The sequence below is a fragment of the Odontomachus brunneus genome, unplaced genomic scaffold, assembly GCF_010583005.1.
Source record: "Odontomachus brunneus isolate Ranch 3 - 2012 unplaced genomic scaffold, Obru_v1 Obru_scaffold_053, whole genome shotgun sequence".
Lineage (NCBI taxonomy): Eukaryota > Metazoa > Arthropoda > Insecta > Hymenoptera > Formicidae > Odontomachus > Odontomachus brunneus.
Window position 1 is genome coordinate 438,862 of NW_022639503.1, and position 23,421 is coordinate 462,282.

Genomic DNA, 23,421 nt, shown 5'->3' on the forward strand with positions numbered 1-23,421 from the left:
TGTTAAAAGAAATTTATTGTCTTGAATTTAAACAATTATTTGTTGAATTAAATATAAACTGTACTGATACCAGTAACTTATCTTTATTTAACGCTGTGTAATCCCATTTGAAAATTAGTATATCAAAAATAAAGATATTTTCCAAACAAAAATGCTCTTTTTTATATATTTATTTATTATTTATTTATTTATTTTCAAGAAAATATTCATAAATTAAATATTAAAAATATAAAAGTAAAAAATTCTTTTATCGTGATTCACTGTTTATCGTTCTCTAACGCGTCGTAGGGAGGATGCCGGAAATTATTATCCTCGAGACAAACCGCGAAAGTAAACAGACGTTAGTTATTTTCGGGTTAACGTGAAAAAGCTAAAACTAAAAACTTCTTTAGAAAAGAAGTTCAGTCAGAGGCCTAATAACAGCGAAGTAACGAATATCGCAACTTACAAAATCGGCCAGCACAAAAGCTCGAAGAATCTGCGGCTGATAGAAAGTGCGACAGCTCGTTCACGAAATTGTCCCTCCGTGTTAGCGCGAACGCGAGGGTAGAAGGCCGTGCGACCATGGCCAATTTATTCTCCACGCGGCATTGACCGGAGAGACGGCACTCGGACCGATTCAGTATTCGAAATGGAAAGAAGCGGCCGCACGACGCAAGGGAAGAGTAGAGAGAAGAAGCATGCAACGAAAAGAGAGCGGTACGCGGGACGATAGAAATAGATATCGTGACTCACCATGAAAACCATGAACCTTGATTGCAGGTTGGCGTTCCCGATGTAAGTCAGCGTTTTCAGCCACCGTGATCACCGCCGGGATGGTGTCTGCTCCCGCTTCGCTGTTACTCCTCTTGCTCCTCCTTCTCTTCGTCGGGGAACAGTCACTATCACTTCACTACGATTCACCGGTTACCGTTCCCGAATTCGGCGACGCCGGAGGAGGACGAGCCGGCGAAATTATTGTCGTCGAGAGAAGCGCGACGGACCGTTTTCAATCGCGATCGCGGCTTCTTATTGCTTCGCGAGAATCGGCGACGAAAAACACAAAAAAAGCACGCTCGAATTCCGCGCGTTTTCGCAGTCACTGTAGTCGCGACGTAAACACCGATGAAATGGATCTCTTCCTCAGCGAGAATGCGGTACTACTGACTACTAATTGATCTAACTAACTTATTAATTGGCTATCGGCGACGGCGGATACTGGTCGTCTACCGGCATTCGATTGGCATACTGGCATGAATACTGGCCCGTTCGGCTCCGGTGTCACCTGTAACATACAAATGCGCGTCGTCTCCATTAGAAAAGCGACGTCTACGAAGCTGGAAAACGTAACTAACGCGCGGAAATCATAATTCCGGTCGCCTTTGCGCCGCGCCGGCAAAATTAGGCCGACTGCCGCGCAACCCGAAATAGAGGTTACTCGTCCCGAATCGGCGTCGGATTTCGCAAACGTCGTCGTTACGTTTCAATTGTGAGCGCCTGACGTAGCTCTCACGTAGATGAGAATACGAACGCGAGACCGAACAAATCGAAGGAATCCTCTATTTCTTCATATTTCTTACGTGATTGTACGAGCTAATCGAAAATTACCGTCTCTCTACGGCACACCTGCCCCTCGAGCGTCCGTCGCGGTCGAGCGCGAGAATAACAATGCCGCGTACACATGTCTTGCCGGATTCCCGACGCTCAACCGCCAGCGGCGCTGAGTAAGAGAGGGGGGGAGCGCCGTAAGAAAAACAATATCACCGAGAGCTCTGTTGACGAAATTTCTCTATCATACTGATAGCAATGAATACACACATGTGTTTAGATCACGCATCTATTGTATCTTTCCTACATATTCGTACACATCGCACATCGTAATAATGTACGGAGAAGTGAAATGTAGAGATATGGACATAATAATGCGGGTTATATTTTTATCAGAGAAAGAGACCGTTGATATCACACTTAAAAAATAAATTATGGAACATTTCCGTATGTAAATGATAACGTAACGAGAGATGCGAAATGAATACTGAGAGAAGAACTATTTATTCAGTGAATATATACTAAGACAACATATTTAGTTATATTAATATAATAATTATTTAGTGTTATATTATGTTATAATAATTATATAGTTATACTATAATACATATAAAAGAAATATTTCTCGAATAAGAAAATTTGGATTTTCTAAAAACTTGGCTTTTCATAAAATTAATTGTAATTAATCGTTTGTTTTATTTGAATAAAAGAATTTATATTTAAGTAAGGAAACTGTAAATCATGGGTCATTTAGAGTAACTTTCAGTCACTTTTGTGAATTTATTGATCGAATATTAAAATAAACTGTTGATACCAATATAAGTAATAACTATTGAACCAATATAACTAAACATAGTTTTGAAACAACAGTTTTCACAATTTTAAAAATTATTAGACTTTATTCTAAATTTTTTTTTTCAGTGTGTACAAATAGTGTGTACCGTGAAATGCAATTTACTCTTTTTACAAGATTTCAAACGAATGTTTCCACATTTGTAAGCCGTACTTCTGCTTGTCTCGAGACGATGGAGTCAAGAGAGGATGGACGAGAAGGTTTCTAAAGCGGAAGTGTCGACCTCCGTTATTTTGTTCCGAGGATCTAGCATGGCCGATCGATCGGGTCACCAGGAAAAACGTAGCGAATCGGATAATAGAGTGGGCAAATGCAACGGCATCATTTTGCGGGGCGCGGTCGAGTGTGCCAGGCCAGGCCCGTGACGCACCCGGTCTTTATTTAAATCATTCGATCCGTCACGCTATAATCGATTAGCGCTAATAGTCGAGGAAATAGAGTTCAGCCTAGCTCGAAGCTACTCACACCATTTCCAACTACCGTGCCCTTCGCGATTCTCCGATCATCTCCTGAACAGAACGATCGATCGGTCAAATGCCGAATGATTATGGCAGTTTAGTTAAACACAATGCTTCTCTCCCCCCCCCCTCTCTCTCTCTCTCTCTCTATCTGTTGGGAGACTAGAGAAGCGAGCTTGTGACAGGATGACAATCTTGAATAATGTAAGAGGCTTTCGTTCTTCGGAGAAAATCTCTAAAAATGAGCTTATGAGGTGTTTGAAATTTATTATTACAATATCTATATGCTTTCAAATGTATCGAAAGAATTAATTTCTGATTACATGATTTCACATTGAAAATCTCCTCCGGACAGAAAACGTCTTAAATAGCACGCGGAACAATTTACGAAAGTTAACCGATCGTACGCCAGCAATAACGGATTCTAGATCCGGTGTAGAATGAAGTGCAATGAAGTGCGAACGTGTTTGCTGACGAGGCAAGTAAAATGCGTGTTGCTATTCGTACTTTCGGTAGCGCACTTTCACGGCACGCTCGCCGCGTATCGACAACGTCCATCCATGATTGCGACCAACAAACGATACTTCGTACCACAGTAAGTCACGTCACAAAGTTTTAAAAAACTTCACGGTAGACATAAACTTTACTATGTGTGAACTCTAGCATAATTGTCGAGTGAAAGAGTTCTATAACCACGCTCGACCTCAAACTACACGTCCGTGCAACGTCAACGAACTACAAACGTAACAATGTTATCAACAATTATTTTACCCGTTATAACACTGTGTATCAAGAAATCACTTTCTCGATAAAATATTTTTCTTTTTAGCAAATCAAAAATAGAAGATACGCGTGCGTTCCACAACTTCCGGAGAAGAGAGAGAAACAAATCTTGACAATTTTTTTTCCTTTTATCTCACTGTGAATCTCACAGTTTTCATTAAGATCACGGTTTCGCTAGAATTTATCAAAATATAATCAAACAAAAGTGCATCGATATGCAGACTGGATGAGCAGGCATTTGAAATTACGCAAGTTGTCACTCCGCGGAGAACTCAATAAAAGATCCGATCGATTCGAATCGGGAGAATGGTCTTTTACCCTCATATTCCCGGACAAGTGATCGACATTAATAGGAAACAGCACGCGCAAATGTTCGGTGTATTTACGGTTTTTCATCTTATTGGTCGGCACGCCGCGCGTTTGCACGTAGCTCGGCCGGACGGACGTCGGCTTCGGAGCAGCGTGGCTATTGATCTACGGTTCGATCGATCTATCGCTGTCAGGCCCGTTTCATCGCAGGACGGACTCCTCGACGACGACGTACCAATAAAGCTCGCCAGAGGCGTCTACGGCGATCGCCTTATCGATCGCGATCCTAAATCATCGGCAATCCGATGCGATCGTTCGGAGCGCAAGCTACACGCTGTCCCTCTATACAGGGTGATTCACGCTGGAATGAGAAACCTTCAAGGACTCCGAAGAAGCCTCATGGAGAGTAAAATGTTATGCGAGCAAGTAGCGTTTCATTTATTAATCAATATATAAGACGCTGTATTTGAGCGTGTCAGATTAAAATTTACGACAAAGTTCCGCAAGTTATTCAAATAAATGTAAAGCTTAAATTAATATAAAACATTAAGCATAAGTACAATTCTATTAAATTAGTAAAGGTAATTAAATCAATGTAAAATTACAATTACGTTCGCTTTCTTAAATGCAAAGCTATTCGTGATAAAATGTCTCGAAATCAGAGTAAAAAATTTCATCATCGCTAGTTACCGCATTCCAAAGGAACTATGCGTGTTGCTACAAAGTATATTACATTTTTACAATAGCAAAAAATAATCGTACGGCGTTTTCTGTACGAAATGAACGTCTGTTTACCGAACCAATCGTGGATCACCCTCTATAACGCGAACACGCGAGATTTCCACTTGGAGATCGGTGTGGCGCTTGCCTCTTAATTGAAAGATTACGAAACCTTAACGAATAACATTCGCTTGCCTGACTTAAGTAGAAACGTCTATCTCGTTTCGGCATGTCCATTATATATCCCTTTCGCACAAGTATCATTCGATACAAATCGTCTGATTACGTAAACGATCTAGAAATCTGGAAGACCTCGAAATGTAATTTCCTATCTCGATTTAATCGTGTTTCTTCTGCATCTTTTAGTAATTATAATTATTTGCATTAACTTGCATTACCTTACCATTATAAAGAGCTCATCATCATGTTCCTCGTTCTCTTGTCGCGAGCATTAGAGAGGATTCATACTTTAACAGAAAAGTACTAAGCAGAGAGGCGGAAGCCAATCAAAACTGGTAGAAAAATAGAAACTGTCGACTAGCACTTGCGACCACCAGCGCGAATCTTGATTGCCTTTCTGCTTTTCTGCCAAGATGTGAATTCTCCTTTACACGTAATATTCTTAATCCGCAGGAATGTATCGAAGAGCGTCGGTGTATGGTCGATAACACCAAACGACGTCACGTGAAAACGAAGCACCGTGTCGAATCTGAAGCCGGCGTGCGCGTGAAGATCTAACGGGACGGACAGGACACACGGTAGCACAGATCGCCCCAGACACACGCTCGCGTTTCCTACACCTACACACGTGTCGCGCCGATGCCGTGCACACGTTTCTATAGGTTTATGAATGGAGCAGCACGCGTGCGCGACGACTGGAACAGTGTGTAAGAGGCGGCAGCGAAAGTGACCTGCTCTAGCTTGTTGTACCTGCTCGGAGGCATCGCAGCGTGTGTACAGCGCGTAGCACGTGCACGCACACGTACGCGCAGCAGGCAGGCGGGCAGGTAGACAGGGCAGACAGGGCAGGCAGGTAAGAACCGCCCTGGATAATTGCACCAAGTGGCACGACGGACGTTTGTCGCTGTGAGCGTGAAACGCACCGCCGCTGGGCGCCACGAAGGGCGGCTTCGGTGTTTTCTATAGCGACATCGAGGCGACAAACGGCGAGAAAAGAAGGAACATTTATTGCATAAATTGTTACTTGACATACGAAGAAACTCAAGGACGCAAGGAATACAACGATAAGCATTGTTCGAGGGAAGTAAGAGAAGACTTGACAAGTCGAACAGAGAAATATAAATAGAGAAAAAAAAGAGATAGATAGATAGATAGTTTATTTATTCTCTGGGGTAAAACCTCTTAAGCTACAAGAAAAGAATAAATGGCTATATAATATGGCTATATAATATCATAATAAAGAATAAATGGCTATATAATGGCTATATAATATCATAATAACAATGCAAGAACAAGATACAAACTGATTGCATTGTAAAGAAACAAGAATATTGGAAAGAGTTGTCTAACGCACAGAGAAAGCAAAGTCATGGCACGCAATAATGATCACAACATAACAAAGCACGTAAACGGCATAGCAAATGGAATACACGCAAAGTACACCTTAAGTTAAGGTTAAATACAAATTAATTATAATTAAGAAGAAGAACACGAGAGAAAATTAAACCATTATATTATATTATAAAATTATAAGGCAACGCAGAAAGACTATGCCGTAGAACAGGCAGATATAAATATCAAACAAGAGAACGCATCTCCAAGTTCAGCAAATATTGCAATAGGGCCCCTCTAAAATCTGGTAGGGAAGGAGCGTTAACTAATTCCTCAGGTAAGGAATTCCAGAGATAGGCAGATTGTACTGTAAAAGAACGCTTATAAATCTCAGTACGACTGAGAGAGAAAAAGAGAGGGGGTAGTATTACGTGTTTTAAAAATAGAAATCAAACTTAAAATAACAATAGTAGAATAATGAAAAAATAAAAAACAAGATATAAATGCGCGCTTATTTTACTGATTCAGACGTGTAGTTTACGCATTACAAGTAGAATTAGCTTTCTTTCTCAGAAAATTTCGCTAAGAAGAAATTATAGATATTATTAAGAGTTCATCAATTAAGAGTTATTAATCAGGCATTAAACAGATTAAATAAAACTGCATTGCAGAAAGAATAAGAGAGAGACATGGTGAAATATTCGATCCACTTTATAAACTCGACATGTATATCCAGTGAATCAATAATGAAGATTTAATGTAACACGTTCGTTAAGATGAAATCGCATCGGAATCGCCAGTCATCAACGTCGATCGTGGCATTTTATTATCGCCATTTGTCGCGATCGGTAGAAAGCTGTAAAGCGCGAAATTAATCAGGCATTCGCGTAATAAGCGCGAAGAACGAGATAAGTGACTTTCCCGCGCGACTACGAGAGATTAAACTAATGACTGGATGATCTTATTCGCGCTAAGTGAGATAGCGGCGCACATCATTGCTAGGTGCAACGATAATCGAGTTGAACTTGAAACTTTCGTGCAAGTCCACGATAATAACCGCGCGTGGCAACGTGTATAATATTTCTTCGCCACCTTAATCTGGGAAGAAGTGAGAAAGTATCGAGTTTCTCGATCGTCGTTCATCGTCGAGTAATTGGCCGAATCGCAATCGACAATGATACTGCACGCGAGAGTTGCCCCGAGAGCGAGCTGAAATTTATTATTCTTCGCAAGAGAGAAAGAGAGACCTATCGCGAGAAGCGTAATTTACCTCTCCCCTCTCATCGTAAACTGCATCATTTACAAAATGACGAGGGACGTCAGTGAAAAGAACATTTACGTAGCCAATCTTGATTCGACGGGAGACAGTTGCGAGACATAAAAGTCTTGCAATTAAAAATGAACAGTTTTACAAAAACATATCCCCGGGGAAATCTCCCAGAATTTCTCCTCCCGCCGATTTTCGGAATATCTCGTACTCGATCGCCCGATATACAGTTCATTCCTTCGAACGACGCAATTACCCCAGTAGCAACACGAGTTTCGTTACGCCGCGCAACCAACAGAGAGGAGAGGAAGAGAGAAAGAGAAAGGAGAGAAACATAGATGCATTTCCTCGATGCACCGCCGTCACGTCGTGCAGTTATCTGCATACTGAGACCGGTTATACGAGCGACGCAAATAATCGCATTATACGGTGGCGCGTTAGATAACGATCGACGCGTATCGGTCGGGGCCGCGTGTGAACTCGGGCGGGTTTACCATTGCCAGGGCATTACCTTATCTGGCCTTCTGTCGATCGCCTTGAAAACCGCGCCGCGGTTGGCAGCCACGTGTCGCGCAGATAGCTGCACCACAAATGCCAGGCATAGACTCGCGTTATTCCGCCTTGCGAAATACCCTCGATTGTCTCGTTAATTCGCGAGTGCGCTCCTGGAATTTCTGAGTGAGATCTTCAGAGAACTTAAATAGACTTCGATAAAAATGATAGATCCTACTATCACGAGAGACAGATAAACAGATAGAGATAGATAGAAAGAGAGAGAGAGAGAGAGAGAGAAACCGCATGCGACTCAGACCCGTATTTCTGTATTTTTCTCAGAATCGGTTTCTCCAATCGGAAGGGGTAATATGCAAGGCGAGAAGTCTCGTTTCGCGCTACGAAGGAGCGTGTAACTCGCGGCAAACAAGTCGGCGAGAATTTAATCTTTCATTCCGACAGGTGATACTTGGTTCAGGTCGCGTCTCGACGACACATAAATTCTATATCGATTATCGTAGACGATTTATCGCGAACAACATTCCCGAGATCACAACTCGGGAAAATTTTAATGGCCTCGAATGAGAACGCGGGAGAGTCAGCGCGGAACGTCGGAATTACAAAGTCCGTGATTGCTAAATCAAAGTCACTTAAAATTAAGGGCAGAACCCGGTGAGTCGGGTGAATAATGAAGCGAGAAGGTAAGAGCTTCGCGAGTTCATCACACCATCGATCACTGCCGCTTTTTCTCCGGCGTTCATTTCTCCGCGGATAAGTCCGATCGCTCATTTCGTTCGGCGATCCTCTAATTCGATTGATCGATCTCCGATCGGCGACGGCGCCATTAGTTTCTTCGGTCGTGACGATGGATCCATCAACACCGCAAATACCATTAGCGCATACCGCGGCATTTTGCAATTAACCTTACCAATGATTGCAAAACCGCGGCTGTCTCGCGAACCTATCGTACCCCGTCTCAATTAATTAATCTAATCACCCTCTATAAACTAACTCGACTTTCATCCCATCATTGCACTCAAGAAAGCAACGGAACCGATTGCCAATTATTTTGGCATAACGTAATTAGCATATAATTCTACTTAATCCTCTGTGTAGCCAATTATTTTCCTACCGAAAGTGAATGCCGGCTTCACTTTTATCGAAACAGACTTTACAATAAACATTTTTCTTTGCCGTGTCATTCTAAGAACTTCTACATTTCTCCAAGTGACTTTGAATCATACACAAAGAGAATATTATTATATTAGTTTTCTCGTTTTTTTCATATAATTTTTTCCAATTTTACTTTTTTTACAATTTCTAGTAGTGTAGTAATAAACTGTCACAATAAGGTCTATCCATCTCGCTACACTCCAAATTTCTTGGAGTGAAACTTCACTCCAAAGTAGTGAAAATTACGCCAATCGAAGTTAGAGCGAGAACTTCATTCCAAACGAATGAACACTCACTCCAAACGTGTGAAAAAATTGCTTGCTTGGAATGAGTTCTCCCTCGTTTGGAGTGAGTTTTCACTCGTTTGGAGTGAAATTATCGCTCTAACTTCGACTGGCGCAATTTTCACTACCTTGAAGTGAAGTCTCACTCCAAGAAATTTAGAATGTAAGGAAGATAATAAATTTTGCCAGTAACAGCAAATACTGTAATAGCACATTCAATTCCTACAACGGCATATATGAAATGAAAGAATAGTCAATTATTGCAGAATGTTGATCTAGCCGTCGCTTACAAAATTTTATAATAATTTTTACTATAAAATTTTCTCCGTGTGCATCTCACACAATGCATCTTTAACATGTTCATCGCCACTGTTCATCTAGAAACAGTCACCGCTACTGGTTACCTTACATTTTTAATATTTTTTTTTTTCGTGATAGTTTAAAATAGACTTAGTTTATTGATAAGAACATTGCAGAAAAAATTATCGCTGTCGAACACGTGACGTCAAACTCTCATGAAAATTGACGCATCACACATATGTGACATGTGGCGGCAACAGTACAAAAATAAAATTTTTGAAAATTTTATTCTTTTCGCTCGCTAATCTTGAATTCACAATTGTGAATTAATTTCCGTAACAATTCGATTTTCTTTTATTCTTTTCTATCGTTAAATTTACAGTTTGTCCTACATTAAGAAAAGTGTTTGGTATCCATAACTATAATGACATAGAGAAATAAGTACAAAAAATTATGATCAAGAAAACTACTTATCAAACTTTTTATGAAATTCTACTGTAATGTTAGTCACAATAAACTTTAAGTACAAGTTACTACTATTTTTGTTAGAGTAACTAAATAGTACGGTTGGGGCCAAGAATAACTATAATTTTAAATTGGATCGTCTTTTCTCTCAGTGTGAAAAACAGTGATTAAACGATACCGCAAAAAGCTGCAACAGAGATAAGGACCCGGTCAGTCGGAGTTTTATCAGGGATTACATCACGAATATCGCGAAACTTCAACTATGCACGAGACCGTGATAATAGCAGAACAAATGAATATTACGCGGAGCGTTAATAAACTCCTCCTGCTCGCGACGGGCACATCGACATTAATTTGAAACTCGTCCGACTGAGATCTTATCGATTTATTTCGAAAGCGAATCGCGCGTGCCCGCGCATAAGAACGAACGCGCACGCCCCGCATGCATATGCATGTGGACGTTCGTTCCGAATGAAATATCAAACGTCGTTTCTTCGCGCACGCGATCCTAAATCTGCATAAAACAATGCAATAAAACAATGTTCCGAGACTGTTAGCGAGTGTGACAATCGCGAGTTCTCGCGGAAAACTCTCCGCGCGAAAAAAAGTCACATCGTCCAGAGCAGCATTTTTATCGAGTGTTTCTGGAACACCCCGTATGCACACGGCCAGTCGCAACGACTCTGCCAGTGTAATCTCTAATGCGTGTCGCATAATGACACGTACCGATACGGGCGCATTAAGCCCGGCATATTGTGCGTGTGTACGCGCGCGCGTGCACGTTTGTCGGTGCGGCCGAAGAAACTCTCGTTCTAGGTTGCGTTAATGTAGATCGCGATCGACGTACGTGTACCTCATACTTAGACCCGCGCGGTATCAGATTTTATCGTTCCACGTGAAAGAATGAAAATTAACGAGCTGATTTAGGTCCCGGATTGCGACACGTCGCGCTGAGAAAACGTCCGTGAACGCGAACACGCGCGTTGCACGCTTGTACTTACTTACTTGTCCCGCGACAGCTCGAGAGACCGTGTGATCGGGGATAAAAAACAAAAAAGAAAGAAAGAAAGGGAGAAATAAAGAGGGAAAAGTATGCAAACTGTATTCGCGATATCTCGATGTCCCGCAGTTTCGGCGCATTCGCCCACGATCTCCTCATGGACTTCGTTTCTCGCCGAGCAACGAAAGAGACAGCGAAATGATTTTGTAATGCAGCTCGCAGAAAATAAATTACTTAAATGATATTCCTGCAAACCGAGTTCTGAGATTATTTTGAGGACGCGACAAATGGCAGATAAGCCGTGACCGTGCGAGAGACGAGACAAACCCGTGCTATTTTCATTGAGTTTTCGATCACCGACCGCTACCTGCTGCCGCGCGATCGTTTGCTGCAGCAAGCAGCGTGTGTTCGTTTAATTTTATTACTTGGCCATTGACGTTTTTACTGCGTCGGCACCACCGCAGGATCTACGGTTAGTTCGGCCTAGGCGAACGAATTCTTGTCGTAACTCCGATCCGAGGTACAGCCTGTAAAATTGTACATTGACACCCGTACGTACGCGCGCGCACGCTTAGATAATAGTACGCGGGATAACGAGACTCCGCGCCTCGTAAATCGGATCCTTATCGATCGACGTGGGACACCAGCTTTCGATAATCAACGCGATTCCGTTAGATCAACGACGTGCCGTTACGCGAAAGTCACTTGTCGCCGGCCGAGTGTACACCCGCGAGAAGAAAACGAAATATCAGAAAAATCGCTCCGAGGTAAAGATGAGTGGTTTGACAAAAATCTGTATTTTCTTATTGCGAGAATATCTGGACCACCTTTTCTGCACACAAAAAGCGAACGTCAACTTTGCAAACTATCCATCCAATTGCATTATAACGCGACGACACGAGGTTCCTCATTTACATCTGAATAATGCCGCCGTCTAGGCAGAGACAGTGTCGCTGGAACGTTTTGAACGTTTCCAACTAGCCTACTAAAATTTAACGTGCGTTTTCACTTGAGCGCGGCTGTTACGATTATGGACGGTGAAGTGCGCGTTGCATGTTTTGCGGCCTCGTTTGGAATCGGCGATGTAATTCCAGGGGACAATTCTAGATTCCTTATTTAAGTCTCAGGTGAGGGACAATAACGAGCGAGATATACGACAGTTTACACGGGTACGTCCCCACAGTGTTACGACCAGGCGTCGTTTCCTCGACGGTTTCATCACCGCGAAACAGCAACGAAATGCATTTCCGCGCACGCTTATTATAGCACGGCGCGTAAGTTCGCGAACATTGTAGCCCGTTACGTGCAATAAAGATACGGCATTTCAATTTCAATTTTATAATTCTCCACACGGCCTGCCGTATTACTTCGCATTCTCCTTTATTCTTCCCATAAATCTAACATGTGAGAAATATTTAAAAAAAAAATCAAAGTCTCAGGAAGCTCGAGACGATGTTGAATTTATTTTCCGCGTTTTCAATTTCGGACTTCGATTTTTTTTTAACATTTGTCATATGCTAGATTTAAAAATCAAGGACGGTATAATTTAATCCTTTACGTATAATCATATTCTAGGATATACAATACAATCTGGGTCTGTCAAACAACTTTGACCTGCCATATAACTTTGAACAATAATATCTTTGAACACATTTCTTTCCAGAGAAAAAGGTATTTACAGATATAGAACAGTAGTCAACAATAAAATCAAAATCTGCAAGCAAATTCACGCTATTCTGAAATTTTCTTAGTCGCTTTACAAAAATTGGTAAGCCACGGTTCGTTCTTACGTAGACTCAACATTATACATAGAGGGCTAATTATTATTAAACATTTCAAGTATAATTTAATTTCGAAAGAAACCGTGATGTGTTCGCCCTGAAATACAAAATAGATTCTATGATAAAAATAAATAAAAAACAGACTTTCAAATCACCGACCTAGGTTTTTGAATCAAATAAATTATCTTATGGATTCTATAATCCTTATATTATTTACGAATAAAAAGATTACGATTTAAAAAGCGGCTCTGTTTTATAATATTTTGACTGTATATCAGCAGAGCTTGTTAACTAAAGCTTAAGTCATTAGATCCTATCTTTTTTTTAGTAGCTTCTAGCGACTTCTAACAGTCCTTATTTCATTAACCTAATAATAACGAACATACCTGGATACTAATTACATACGAGTTTCCGAACTGCGCCGAAACGTGCGCATTCAATGGTCAATTTGTCCGTTGTTCACGGTATAGTTCTAGGCGTTGTTGTATACTTCGGCGATTTGCCGGATCTCGGCTGGACTGCCGGATCACTTCGAGATCGCGACCGTCTCTTATCGCGCCGTCTAACCCTTCGTTTGAAAACCCAGCGAGACGATAATGAAAAGGGCGACCACGCGGCGCGACGTAATCGGCGATGTCACGGCGCTGCCGTTAGAACAGCGGCAATCGTAACGCACACGTTACACGCGTCCTGGCACGTACACATGTAACACACACACATACACACACACACACACACTGCACGGACGCACGCAACGGGCGCGTACCTCGCGTCTTTTACTGCCCGCACTAAAACTGACATTCGCACGCATTCGCTGCACCGACGCGGTAATGAGGAACGTAGTTGCCGCTATTATACGATGACGTGTAAATAGCGGCCGGTGCACAATGCCCACCGGAGAGCGGGCTCGTGTTGGTTTTATCTCCTTCGACGAGGGAGGGACACGTATATCACGGTGGTGGCGGCGACGGTGGCGACGGCGGCGGCAGTCAGGTACGTAGAAGGGCAGGCGCAATTCGCGGCGAGTTGTACGTACTAACGCGCAGTTACGCGTACAACCTATTGTATCGCGACGAGCGATATAAATCGCGGGTGAAAAAAAATCTCGTTGACAAAGGATCCCCCGGCGCGGCGGCCTGGGGGGAGGGAAAAATCGCGGGGACAAAGGAGCGCGCGACGATATCGCGCGCGATAACGGCACGGCTTGATACGTCTTATTAGTCAGTGGAATTAATCATCCAGACTTATAGTAACCGACAACGGCGATATTTTTTCACCGGCTGCGCGTCTTTGTGTCTCGTAAGTAACGGCCGAGGAGTCTCCTACGCTCTTCGCTTGTTCCACGTGCGGTCTTTATCGCAATATTATTCGCAAATGTGAGATAAACGTCTTAATCGACACGTCGTCGTACTATTTGTAATGAAAACGTACAACATGTAATCTTTCCATTTTTTCTCGGAACGATAAATTATCTGGACGAGTGGATGTGCGAGAAATCAATTAATAGTGTGATGGAGAGCACATGTGTGCATTCTTCTTGATACATGTATTGAGCGAGTATAAACGCGACTTGGATAACCGAATATAATAAAGGAAAATAAATGATATTGTTTATAATAAAATATTTATGTGTGATATAATGCGAGATTAATAGCGACTTTTTTCATCAAAACAAATACGATCAATCTCTTCTCATGACAACGAACGTTGATAAAACCAAATATTTGCTGTTGCAAATTTTTTATTTTTTCTAATATTTGTCGACTCTACGAAACCTGATGTAAGTTTCCCAAATATTTATAAGATACACATACTTATAAAATTCTTATTGCAAAGAATATTACATTAAAACGAAAATTCAGTTTGCTTACTGCGTGGAGTCGAACCCTAACTTCTTCTTCGACAAAGTTTTACAATATTCATGTAAAGAGAATAAATTCTTCTTTCGAGCACGCGATAAATGAGCTTTTCGAAAATGTGCACAGAAAAAAAGGTTTAGTTGAATTAACCAAATATCTGGTCGAATATGAACGATCCAGAAATTCCGATTGAAGTAACCCGAATTTTGTTTAAGTCAACCAAAAATCTTGTTAACTTAAACAAAATTCGAGTTACTTCAATCAAAATTTCTGGATCGTTCATATTCGACTAGATATGTGGTTAATTCAACCCAACCTTTTTTTCCGTGTGTGATGAGTGTATTTTCAGACTATTATCAAAAGAATATCCTTTGTTGAAGATGACCATCGCTTGAAAGAAGGAAAGTAAATTGCGTAATCGCTTTTCTCAGCAGTAGGATAATATTTTTCTGTGCGCGATGACAAATTTCCGCCCAAACGTTCGGCACGCGAGGGGAAATTAGTGGCCGCCAGAGCCATGCAAGGCGCACTTCAGAAGAAAGCGAGTACAATTTTTCATGCGAGCGCAACCGTAGCCTACTAGTCACTTTGAGGGTGACTGGGACGACACGGAGACGCGGTATTGAACGGTAGCCGTCAGCGTGCGATCCTATTAGCCCGCATTGTATGCTAATGAGCGCTTGTCGCCTGTGATCCGTGCTTATATCGCGTTATATCGCCGACAGCGGTTCTCAGTGAATCGCGCTTTTCCGTCGCGCCGCGACCATTTATTGGCCTCGTCGTTGCCCCGATTGTGCACTCAGCACCCGATTCGCTCGAGCCCCGAAACATCTAAACTGCCGTAAATTCGACACGAATCTCTCGTCGTTGCATCCGACTGATCGACGCAAATCAAAGGTGCAATTACATCGCGTTGCTCGCGAAATTAATTGTTGTCAAAGCAGCCGTGTGGATGAGAGCTGTTGCCAGGCGAGCAGCCGGATTACGGTCGATTTAACGCCCTAATACGTTTCGTCGATGGGTAAAAAAAAAAAGAAAAGTTCCGGTAGGAGAAACCCGCGCTCAAAGGGTTACATAAAATTACTCGCGGCTTTAGCGAAAAGTTCAGTCGGTAAGCGCGAAAAGCGAGGGGACGCGACAGCGTTAAAAAGGAAAAAGGGTCGCTCGTCTCATCGTGTTTGATAAACAATTTACGGTCTAGTCTAATTTCCCTTTTGAGCGTGACCACCCTTTGACAAGGTAAACAATCGCCGTCTTTTACAGTACCGAAACTTTCCTACGAGCGGCGGATAGCGCGACGGGAGTAGGATGCGGCAAGGATATTCTCAGAATATTACGAGATCGCTTTGTTATTCATTGACAAAGAAATAACGCGGGCGTTACGATTCGCCCGATGTGCAATAATTCGATCCTCCGTATTGTTACGCGTACAATGTTCGACGTATGCAATTTTAAGCAGTCCTCTGAAGCATAGTTGGTACATAACATATGATGGGGACAAACTGTGCTTTAATGGGCGCGTAAATTTTTTATGCGCCATTAAAATGATCATGAAAATGACGGTCCACGTACACGCACTCGCGCGCGTTACGCACACGAGTGCGTGTGTGTCGCGCGAAAGAGAGAGAGAGAGAGAGAGAGAGAAGGGGGCGAGAAAGAAAGAGAGCTTTTTAAAAAGCACAAAAATAAAGCTTCAATGCAATGAATTTTTCTCCAAACACGGCTGGGAGGAGTGTAATTAACGTTACGACTGTTGTCGGTCGTTATCCAACTGTGAGTCTCGACTCATCTCAAAACCGCCGCGGCTTCTCCCCGGCACGACGATACCCGTGGCACACACGCACACGCGCTACCCACACGCGACTACCGTCGTCGGCTTACATAAGAGCGCGCGCTATACGTGCTCCAGCGATTCAGTGCACGCTACGTAAACGTTGAATTAAATATCAACAATTAACAGTGAAAGTACAGAGAAACGTAAACCAATATTAGATATATATATATATATATATATATATATATATATATATATATATCTGGCACGCTCAATCCACACATTGGGGCGAGCAATTACCGTCCATAACGTCCATAGCACTCCAGTAATTCAAGGTACAATCTCATTACGTCAGTTTTATGCCGACGCTGCTCGCGGAGTTTCTCACTCGAGTAAAAAATAGTCTGCTCGAGCGATAAAGGGCGGATATTTTTGCGGGGAAACTCGTCATCTTCCTCTCGCGTTACTGCGCGTGCAACGTCCTATAATTTTGTTGCTTTATAACAACGACGAGTCAGCGTATCTTCGGAGTACCTCAATCACGGGACAACGAGAGCTGACCGAAAATTCGACTTTAATGGACATCTCCCACATCACACGTTACTCTTTTAAGCTATGTTAATACCCTTCTTGCGGTTTGTGCGATAATGACGCATAAATCAAGTGTATGTCAACTAAATTACACATATCGCCGGATATATATCAAAGGAGACATTAAAGTCATGTAAAAATAAACCGGACATGACACATTTCAGTCGACCGACGTTTACACGACGTTTACCAGACGAGATGTTACCGTCAACTCCACTTTGCCTACCGAATGTCGACGAATTGACATTTCATTGTTATTAACAAATGGCTAAATCGCGTCCGAGCGGCGGTAGCGCGCCGAGTTCACGGACAAAGGAGCCTGGAGCTTTATATCGAGAAGTCCCATCGAAGACGGGATCAGGGATCGGTCGCTAGGCGTCATCGACATCGGCGCGGCCGAGATACTGAGAGCCGCGCACGTCGACATAATTATGCTACGCGCCGTCAGGTAGATGAAGCCGATACGGACGGCGCGCGGGGGCCGTTTAAGCGCCTCCAAGAGCATAAATAATCCTATTAAACGTGTCACTGGCTGTGTCAACAATCTGACAAGGTAGAGGCCTATCTCGGCCGCCGACGTGCCGGCCGATCGTAGGAACACGCGCCGCTTAAGCGTGCACGTACGTACAACACGTGGGCCGGCCGTGGCCGAGTCAATGTCAGAAAGTCGCGGAAATGATTTCATCGGTAGGAACGACGCGGCCGGCCGCACAACGGGTGCGCAAACATTATGCAACGTTACGCCGGTTACTCTACGCGCACTCTCTGCTCGCCCGCGCGCGTATTCATGCGCTCGTAAAAAGTCGCTGTAAAGTTCAGTGCGGCGCGCAGGAAAGAGAAAAAGAAAGAGAGAGATGAATAGATTGATAGAGAGATAATGAGAGAGATAGAGAGAGCCGATCGAGACCGATGGCATTTCGAGTGGCATGCGGCCGATCTATCGTTAGGAATTGAAGACGTCCGTTTACAGTTAAGAGCTGCGCGGCTCGCCACCTGTTTGTCCGTTCGGCTGTTCCGCAAGCCACTTCACGGGCCGCCTCGATGTGTAGGTAAATAAGGAGTACGACGGCCACGGAACACGACGGCTCGAGTATCGTCGAGGAGGACGGAAATCGTGCGCGAGGTGTCATTGAGTGATTTTTAGCCTCGTCTAGAGATTATTATTTGAGCAATTTGCGACCGGCGTTTCCTCGACAAAAGTGTCGAGGTATCAATAGTCTCGGAATTATTGGCGGGTGAAAACGCACGGGTCGTCTTAAATCAAACCTGAGAGAGAGAAAGAGAGAGAAAGAGAGAGAGGGAGAAAGAGGAGCACATGAATAACGGATCTCTTATTCCATGTTCAATTTTTCTAGCGAGATTGTTGCTTCCACGGGATTCCAACGCGAATATTCTTTTTCCTTTAAGGAACCAGAATACTTATCGAGATCGACTTCACGCCGAAAATCATGTTCAACAACTGCGTGCGACTACCTTTCTTCCGTAGCTATTTTCCGCAATTTCTCTCTCAAAGCGGATTTGATTAAATCAGTAATCAGCTTCTGATTAAATCAGTAATCAGTGAATATTTACGGATTTTCAATGGAAACACTCCCACTTTACTGCTCTACCTTATATCTCACTGATCTTGGCTAGCGGAAATAAGATTTCCTTATACACTGTGCCAAGTTTCTAAGTTGTTATGGATAAATTTGCTTGGCGATGGAATTAACAGGTTCCATTTATGTGCAGTGACATTGTCTGTTTGCAGGCTGTGTTAATAATGACAACAGTCGCGCTGCTATTGACTGATTCTTTGAGCAAGATTTTACTGATTGCAGTACCATCTACTGAACCACCAGTTATAAGCACAGTATTTCAGTAAAAAGTACAGATTTTATTGATTGCAGTCTTCTCTTTAGAGAAGTCTTCCGGGTGGAAATCGCGTGTATTTTAACACCAGATTCCGAGCTTTACTCGCTTGTCATGAAAATCGCACTCAATATAGATCCGAACCGCGAATCCAGTAAGCGGATTTAGTGTTAAACGCGCAGTGAGAGAACACGGAGAATCAACGCGGCGGGAGATTCGGCAGATGAGGAAATTTCTCTTGGACCGTGAGCGCGCGCATGTTTTACACGATGTTAGACCACGGTTGCCTAATTAAGAAATACGCAAACGGCTCACGGGCAATTCCTCGCGCGCGTGTCTCTAGCCCAAGGGAAAGGTACGGCGACGTAAATTCCGGCCGGGAAGGTCGCGGAGATTAGGTCAAAGCGGATTACGCTCGCGCTTGATAGCCCAAACCGTTAGCGAATTAGGAAACAGTTTTTCCCTTCACGCTCGTACGCGGCTAAAATACCGGCAATAAACGCGCGCTCACGCATTTCTAGCGAAACTTACAAGGATTTTCGAAATGTGCTGCTATAAAAAAATCTCCGATACGCAGAGACGCGGCCCTTCGAGCTCGAAAATACACCTCGGTAGACTGATTTCACTGCTATTTTCTACACCGCAAAAAAAGATCATGCTGTTTCATCAGTGATTTTGCGCGAATAGAGATTGCGATATCGAGATGAATAAATATACAAATCCCGATCCCTCAAGTGGCGAGCGACGTGTTACACGTAAAAAAATCATAATAACGGTATCAACCGTTGAACGAGATCGAGTGTCCTATAACAGTTTCTCAAAATCGAACGTTGTCTTTCGACAGCTAGGATTCAACCTCCGCGAATGGAACAAAAGGTAAGATCCACGCCTAACCGGGTCGAGCTTTTCACACGAGGCCAAAACCTAGCTCGTTAAGATCGGCGATGTCGGTCATTGTAAATTTAATTAAGATCACAAGAGTGAGAGCAACTTCTTAAGAGGGCCCCCGGCTGGTACCTCTTAAGAGAGCTAACGGCAGGGGAAAAATAATTGTATGCGCCGAGAGGATCGTGAAGATGCGCTATCTCGGTAAGATATGGAAGCAAGGCGCGCGTCGATATCGCACTCGATCCACTCGATGAGGAAGGGGGACAAAGGAGAGAATAGAGAGAGAGAGAGAGAGAGAGAGAGAGAGAGAGAGAGAAAGAGAGAAGGGGAGGAGAGAAGGAGAGGGAGAGAGAGGCGGGAAAAAGAGAAAGAAGAAGGGGACTAACTATTCTTGGGTGCCACGGGACTCTCACGTTAGGCGCGATTAACAGTACTTCTCGTGGGCTATAACTTTCCGGATACGCTTCGACGAGGCTTTGTCGCGGAGCCCGCTTAGTGGCGAGCCCCTCGTAAACCTGACAATTATACGAACCCGTGTTCGTTGCCGACCGCCGAGAGTCGCAAATGAAATAACTGCGAGCGACTAATAACCCCGTGTCGCGTCTTCTACCAACCTCCCGCCCGTTTACGGCGCAACTGCGAGGAAACGTTATTTGCCGGGTTGCATCGCCGCGAGTAAACTGAATTAGGAACGTGCGACCGCAAATTAAGACGCGCTTCGTGCGTGCATGCGTGCGTGCGTGAGTGCGTGCACACGCACGAAGATTCGCACGACGAGTGCAAGGACCACCCTCGCGACAATTAAACATTTTACTCCCAACGATGGCGAGAGGAAAAGAAGCCCGAAGGAAGGTTACGAAGCTATTACTGCTATTACTTCTATTTTCTCGGCAACCTTGTAATGGCCGCGTAAATTTTACCGCGCGATTTTCTCGTCGCCAGAGTGTCAATGATTCACAAAATGCGTTACATAATGTAAGCTTGCGTAATGATTACGTCGTGAAATTCTCGATGTGCACTTAGCACTTCGATCGATAAGAAGAAGAAGAAAAAGCAGAAGAAAAAGCAGAAGGAGGAAGAGAAGTAGGAGAAGAATCGATCATTTGACAACAAGAAATAAATGTATCTACGTGTCGTGCGCTTTGGAAAATAGCAGCCACACGTTGGCGCTTATTGCCAACCGCTCGTCGTGTTGCTAGCGTACTATGCGTGCGACGTTCGTTTATTATCGATCACTGTTAGCAGCGTATACACGTCTGTTATCGTTTCATACGTACACTGACTTTGCTACGCTTATCGTGACCTCCGCGCGTTTTCTCACTGTTTCTCCCTCTTGCTCCTCTTTTCACGATGCGCAGTCAAGTTTCAAATATATATATATATATATATATGTGTGTGTGTGTGTGTGTGTGTGTGTGTGTATTTATATGTATATAACCTAATAATATTAAAGACGCTCTCTTTTTCTCTCTTTTTTTCTCGATAATTATCCTGTTAACTCTCCGCTTCTCGCCACGAATTTCCTTCATGCACGGTACGAGCGAGCTACGAGAAACGTCAGTCTTCGCGCTCGACCAACCAGAGGCAGCGAGACGCTGCTGGATTCGCCACCTATCTCGCGTTAATATTCATAACTCATAACGGACGAGCGCGCGCGACACAATGCAGAAACGGAGTATATAGAGGCGGACAAACGGACGTGCGCGTTTCATTCCCGCAGGAGGCCATTCAAAGCGCAAAACTTGGCAAACGACGACGACGACGACGGCAACGTCGACGTCGAGCCGGGCGCGTCGTTTCTAAGTTGCATTCCTACGCGACGAACGAACGGGGGAGGATGAACGTAGATAGGAGGTAAAGATCGATAGAGGTTCGTCGACTCCGACGACTGACCGAGCTCTACCCGATGGGTCGGGTTCGTAACTTTCCCAAGTACGGAAGCCACCCGCGGTAGTATCGAGAAACCCGGATTTGCATAATCGTAAATACGACCAAGCGCCCGTAAATCCACGGTGAAATGAAACAACATCGACGAATAGAATGCACAAGGACGCGTGGAGGACGTCGCTGGCGGTGATCGGCGATAAACGGATACTCAATGTTGTCGCGCGTGAAATTCGGAGCCGATCTTTCAATCGTGCACGTAAATATTGTTGTGTCGCGTGCGATTCAAAGCGAATTTTCCACTCGACGGATAATGACGAGATAATTTCTCACAACATTCGTCATATCGTGGTATTTATATTGAAATCTCGTCAAAGTTCATTTCGAACTAGACAACGATGAATATTCCGTTAGTTGTTCACGTTTCTGTGAATTTTATTCGCGAAAAGTACGACGAGATAACAGAGCGAGAAATAGCGAATAAATCAAATAAAAGATATCAATTTGTTCCCTTGGTGTTATCATTATTGTCCTCATACTTGAGATTATAAAGCTCGAAATTACCCAACATACGGATAAAAATACATGTGATAACCAATACGCATTTTTCAGTGAACATAAAGATACCTCAAGATATCGAATACTAGAATAATAACATAGATTTATCACGTTAATATTACAAAACGCGGAAACAACTCGACTTCCTCGATACAGCGAAAATAACCCAACAAACGGAAGGTATACAGTTTTTAGATCCATTCCATACTTGGACCAAAATCTGAGCGGACGGGTCGGTTTTGTATTTTGTAACTTGTCGAACGACAAATGTACAAATGTCGTAACAAAATGGCCGGTTGCCGTCTAAACAAGCGAGCAAAAAACGCACGGCGACGTTACAACAACCTAACCTCCGCTAAGGTTATACTCTAACCGCCCATCCGTTGCTCGCAAACGACAACAAGAATCAGTGCGATGAATTTACTCACCGAAGCTTCCTATCGAGGCTTCTCCGGAAACTGCTGCATCCTGCTCGCTCGCTTAATCCCAACGGCGTATATCACAGAGACATTCCACTCTTCTCGAACGTTCGTCGCGCGTACTCCGGAGCGTGTTGTCCGAGAAGGCTGTCCGCGCCGAGAGATCCTGCCCGAAGTCGCGTGAGGCACAATGAACACGATTGTCACAAACGATCGAGACGCTATATCGAGAGAGTCCGAGAGTCTGCGTCGAAAGGCCCGAGCGTCCGTACGTTCCCGATGGCTTTGCGAAACTGCCGGCGTCCTACACCGGCTCTTCCCTCAAGCAAGCGACTTCACGCGGTACTGTTTTTGGCGCAATGGCAACCCGTTCAAAAATTTTCAAGCGGCTACTCACTCACGGCACGGCCGACAGGTGGCAGCTGCGACACTCGGCGAAAGCGTAACACGCGCCGCTTTCAACCCGCCAACGACGAATTCGCCACGGGGAAGCGAGAGGTGTCCGGCGATCGGACACGTTCGCAGCACTGTTTCACGACACGACGGCACACATCTCCTCCTGTTTCACAACGCGCTCTCCGTTCCTGAGCGACGCCGACGTCCAACTCGCAGCGTCGGCCCGACGTTCACGCGCGCTCTCACGTACAGTCACTCGGAATATCGCGACGGGCAT

At 43.8% G+C, this 23,421-nt stretch overlaps 1 protein-coding gene across 3 annotated transcripts in view; it reads right to left on the reverse strand.

Annotated features, from left to right (window-relative positions):
* The window catches only part of LOC116845537 (Krueppel-like factor 14), a 435,757-nt gene extending 412,689 nt beyond the window's left edge, over nt 1–23,068 (reverse strand). The window contains exons 1-2 of one of the 3 annotated variants that reach the window (XM_032818298.1): nt 22,758–23,068; nt 736–1,264 (exon numbers count right to left, since the gene is read on the reverse strand). In XM_032818298.1, the coding sequence (XP_032674189.1) occupies nt 736–747 (12 nt within the window). In that variant the 5' untranslated portion in view covers nt 748–1,264; nt 22,758–23,068. Of the gene's footprint in view, nt 1–735; nt 1,265–1,587; nt 1,658–13,310; nt 13,951–22,757 lie in introns of those variants that run through there. The other 2 variants (XM_032818299.1, XM_032818300.1) reach the window with 2 other exon arrangements.
* Between the last annotated feature and the right edge of the window lie 353 nt (nt 23,069–23,421).